At 37.7% G+C, this 2,374-nt stretch overlaps 1 protein-coding gene across 1 annotated transcript in view; it reads right to left on the bottom strand.

The window, feature by feature from the left end:
* Positions 1–2,374, bottom strand: part of CCDC15 (coiled-coil domain containing 15) — a 130,837-nt gene that overhangs the window by 67,825 nt on the left and 60,638 nt on the right. Inside the window, 1 exon segment of the mRNA XM_012658140.1 lies at positions 30–122. Coding sequence (XP_012513594.1) covers positions 30–122 — 93 coding nt within the window.

The following is a 2,374-nucleotide window of genomic DNA, read 5'->3' as shown; positions in this document are numbered from 1 at the left end:
TGGTATACAAAAGCAGTATTATTACATACCTCTTTCTTATCTTCTTCTAGATCTACTCCAGACTGAAATGCTAGCGGAGCTTGGAATTCAGTGCTTAAACCTGATTGATATTCATCATAAACCTGTTAAAAGTCCAATCACACAAAATGAAAACTAAAAGATACCCCTGTGAATCATTTTGATATTTTTATCTATTGATTCTTTTCTTCTGCAAACTTGAGCTCAACTGGATAAAGTTGTGGTCACCAATCCCCAGTCCAGTCCAGTCCAGTCCCCTATTAGGGACTGGGCAGCAGAGCTCACCAGCAGCTCGCTCCGCCCCCCAGGCCCCCCGCCCAGTTCCTAAGTTTCATGGAAGATAATTTTTCCACGGAATGAGGGCAGGGGGGTGTGGAGGGTTGGGGGAGAGACCCAAGCATCATCTGCATATTTACAGCAGCACCCCATCGCTGGCGTCACTACCTGAGCCCCGCTTCCAGGCCCCCACCCCCACCTCTTCCGTGGAAAAACTGCCTTCAATGGAACTGGTCCCTGGGACCACTGGAATAAAGAACCAAAGAACAAATATAAAAGAATAAAAGAAAAAAGAATGAAAGAAAGCAGTTTCAAAAGGAATTAACCAAACAAAAAACAATAAACCAAAGAAAAGGATTCAGGTCAAAAGCATGGATGAACAAATAATAAATAAAAATGTTCAGAATGAAAGTTCCTTTAAAGTGGTCACTTGAAATCACTCTCTGTCATGAGTGTGCTTGGGACTGAATCTAGAATATACAGCCAGATTCCTTCGTAGCTCAACCCTATATAATCACTTTCAATTTACACAACTCTCTTCATGGGTGTGGGTCCAGAGAAAATATTATATCAGTTAACTGGCGTGGCATGCAGGAAACTGGGGCTAATTTCTACCCGTATTTCCTAGGAAAGCCTTATGACATAATTTGGTATACCTGTTTGAACATTATATGGGTCAAATTATGATCTCTAACTTTTAGAAATAAAAAATTTAAAATTTCTTTTCTCTCTTAAATTTAAAACTTATTTATCTTTCAGCAAGATTGCAGGATACAAGATCAATATACAAAAATCAATTGTATTTCTATACTTGTGACGAACAATCTGGAAACAAAATTAAGAAAAAATTTCCACTTACAATACCATAAAAAAAGGAAATATGAATTTTATACTATGAAACCTAGAAACATTGTTAAAAGAAGTTAAAGAAGACATAAATAAATGGAAAGGAAACCCCCTATATATTTATGGATTGGAAGACTTAATATTGTTAAGATGACAGTAGTCCCCAAATTGATCAACAGATTTAATGAAATCTCCATCAAAATTTCAGTTGACTTCTTTGCAGAAATTGACAAGATGATCCTAAAATTCCTATGAAAATGCATGCGATCCAAAGTAGCTGACACAATCTTGAAAAAGAACAAAGTTGGAGGACTCACTATTCCCAACATCAAAATTTACTACAAAGGTATAGTAATCGAGACAGATTTTACTGGTATAGATAGGCATATGTAAATCAATGGACTAGAACTGAGAATTCACAAATAAACTTTTGCATTTATGATCAACTGATTTTTGATAAAACTAAGACATTTCAATGGAAAAAGAATAGTCTTTTCAACAAATGGTGCTGGGACACAGGTTATACACATGTAAAAGAATGAAGTTGGACCCCTACCTAACACTGTATACAAAAATTAGCTCAAAGTGAACCACAGGCATAAATATAAGAGCTAACACCATAAGACTCTTTGAAGAACACCTAGGAGTAAATCTTGGTGACCCTGAATTAGGTAATAATGGTTTCTTAGATAAGACAACAAAAGCACAATCCACAAAAGAAAAAGTATTAATAAATCAATTGGACTTCATCAAAATTAAAAACTTTTGAGCTAGGCGCAGTGGCTCATGCCTGTAATCCTAGCACTTTGGGAGGCTTAGGTGGGAGGATCACTCGAGGCCAGGGGCTTGAGACCATCCTGAGCAAGAGCAAGACCCTGTCACTACAAAAAAAAAAATGAAAATTAGCCAGGCATAGTGGCATATGCCTACAGTCCCAGCTACTCAGGAGGCTGAGGCAGGAGGGTCGCTTGAGCCCAGAAGCTTGAGGTTATAGTGAACTATGACGACGACACTATATTCCAACCTGGGCAACAGAGCAAGAACCTGTCTCAAAAAACAAACAGACAAACAAAAAACAAACAAAAAAAGCAAACACACATGTTCTCACTAGTAAGTCAGAGTTAAACAATGGGGGTACACATGGTCATAAATTGGTGTAAATGACATTGGAAACTTCTAAGAAGGGAAGAGGATGGGAGGGGAGTAAGAGATAAAAACTTACTTATTGGGTACA

Source organism: Propithecus coquereli, unplaced genomic scaffold (genome assembly GCF_000956105.1).
Source record: "Propithecus coquereli isolate 6110/MARCELLA unplaced genomic scaffold, Pcoq_1.0 Scaffold575, whole genome shotgun sequence".
NCBI lineage: Eukaryota > Metazoa > Chordata > Mammalia > Primates > Indriidae > Propithecus > Propithecus coquereli.
The sequence above is the reverse complement of the archived record's forward strand: the minus strand, read 5'-3'. Positions and strand labels throughout refer to the sequence as shown.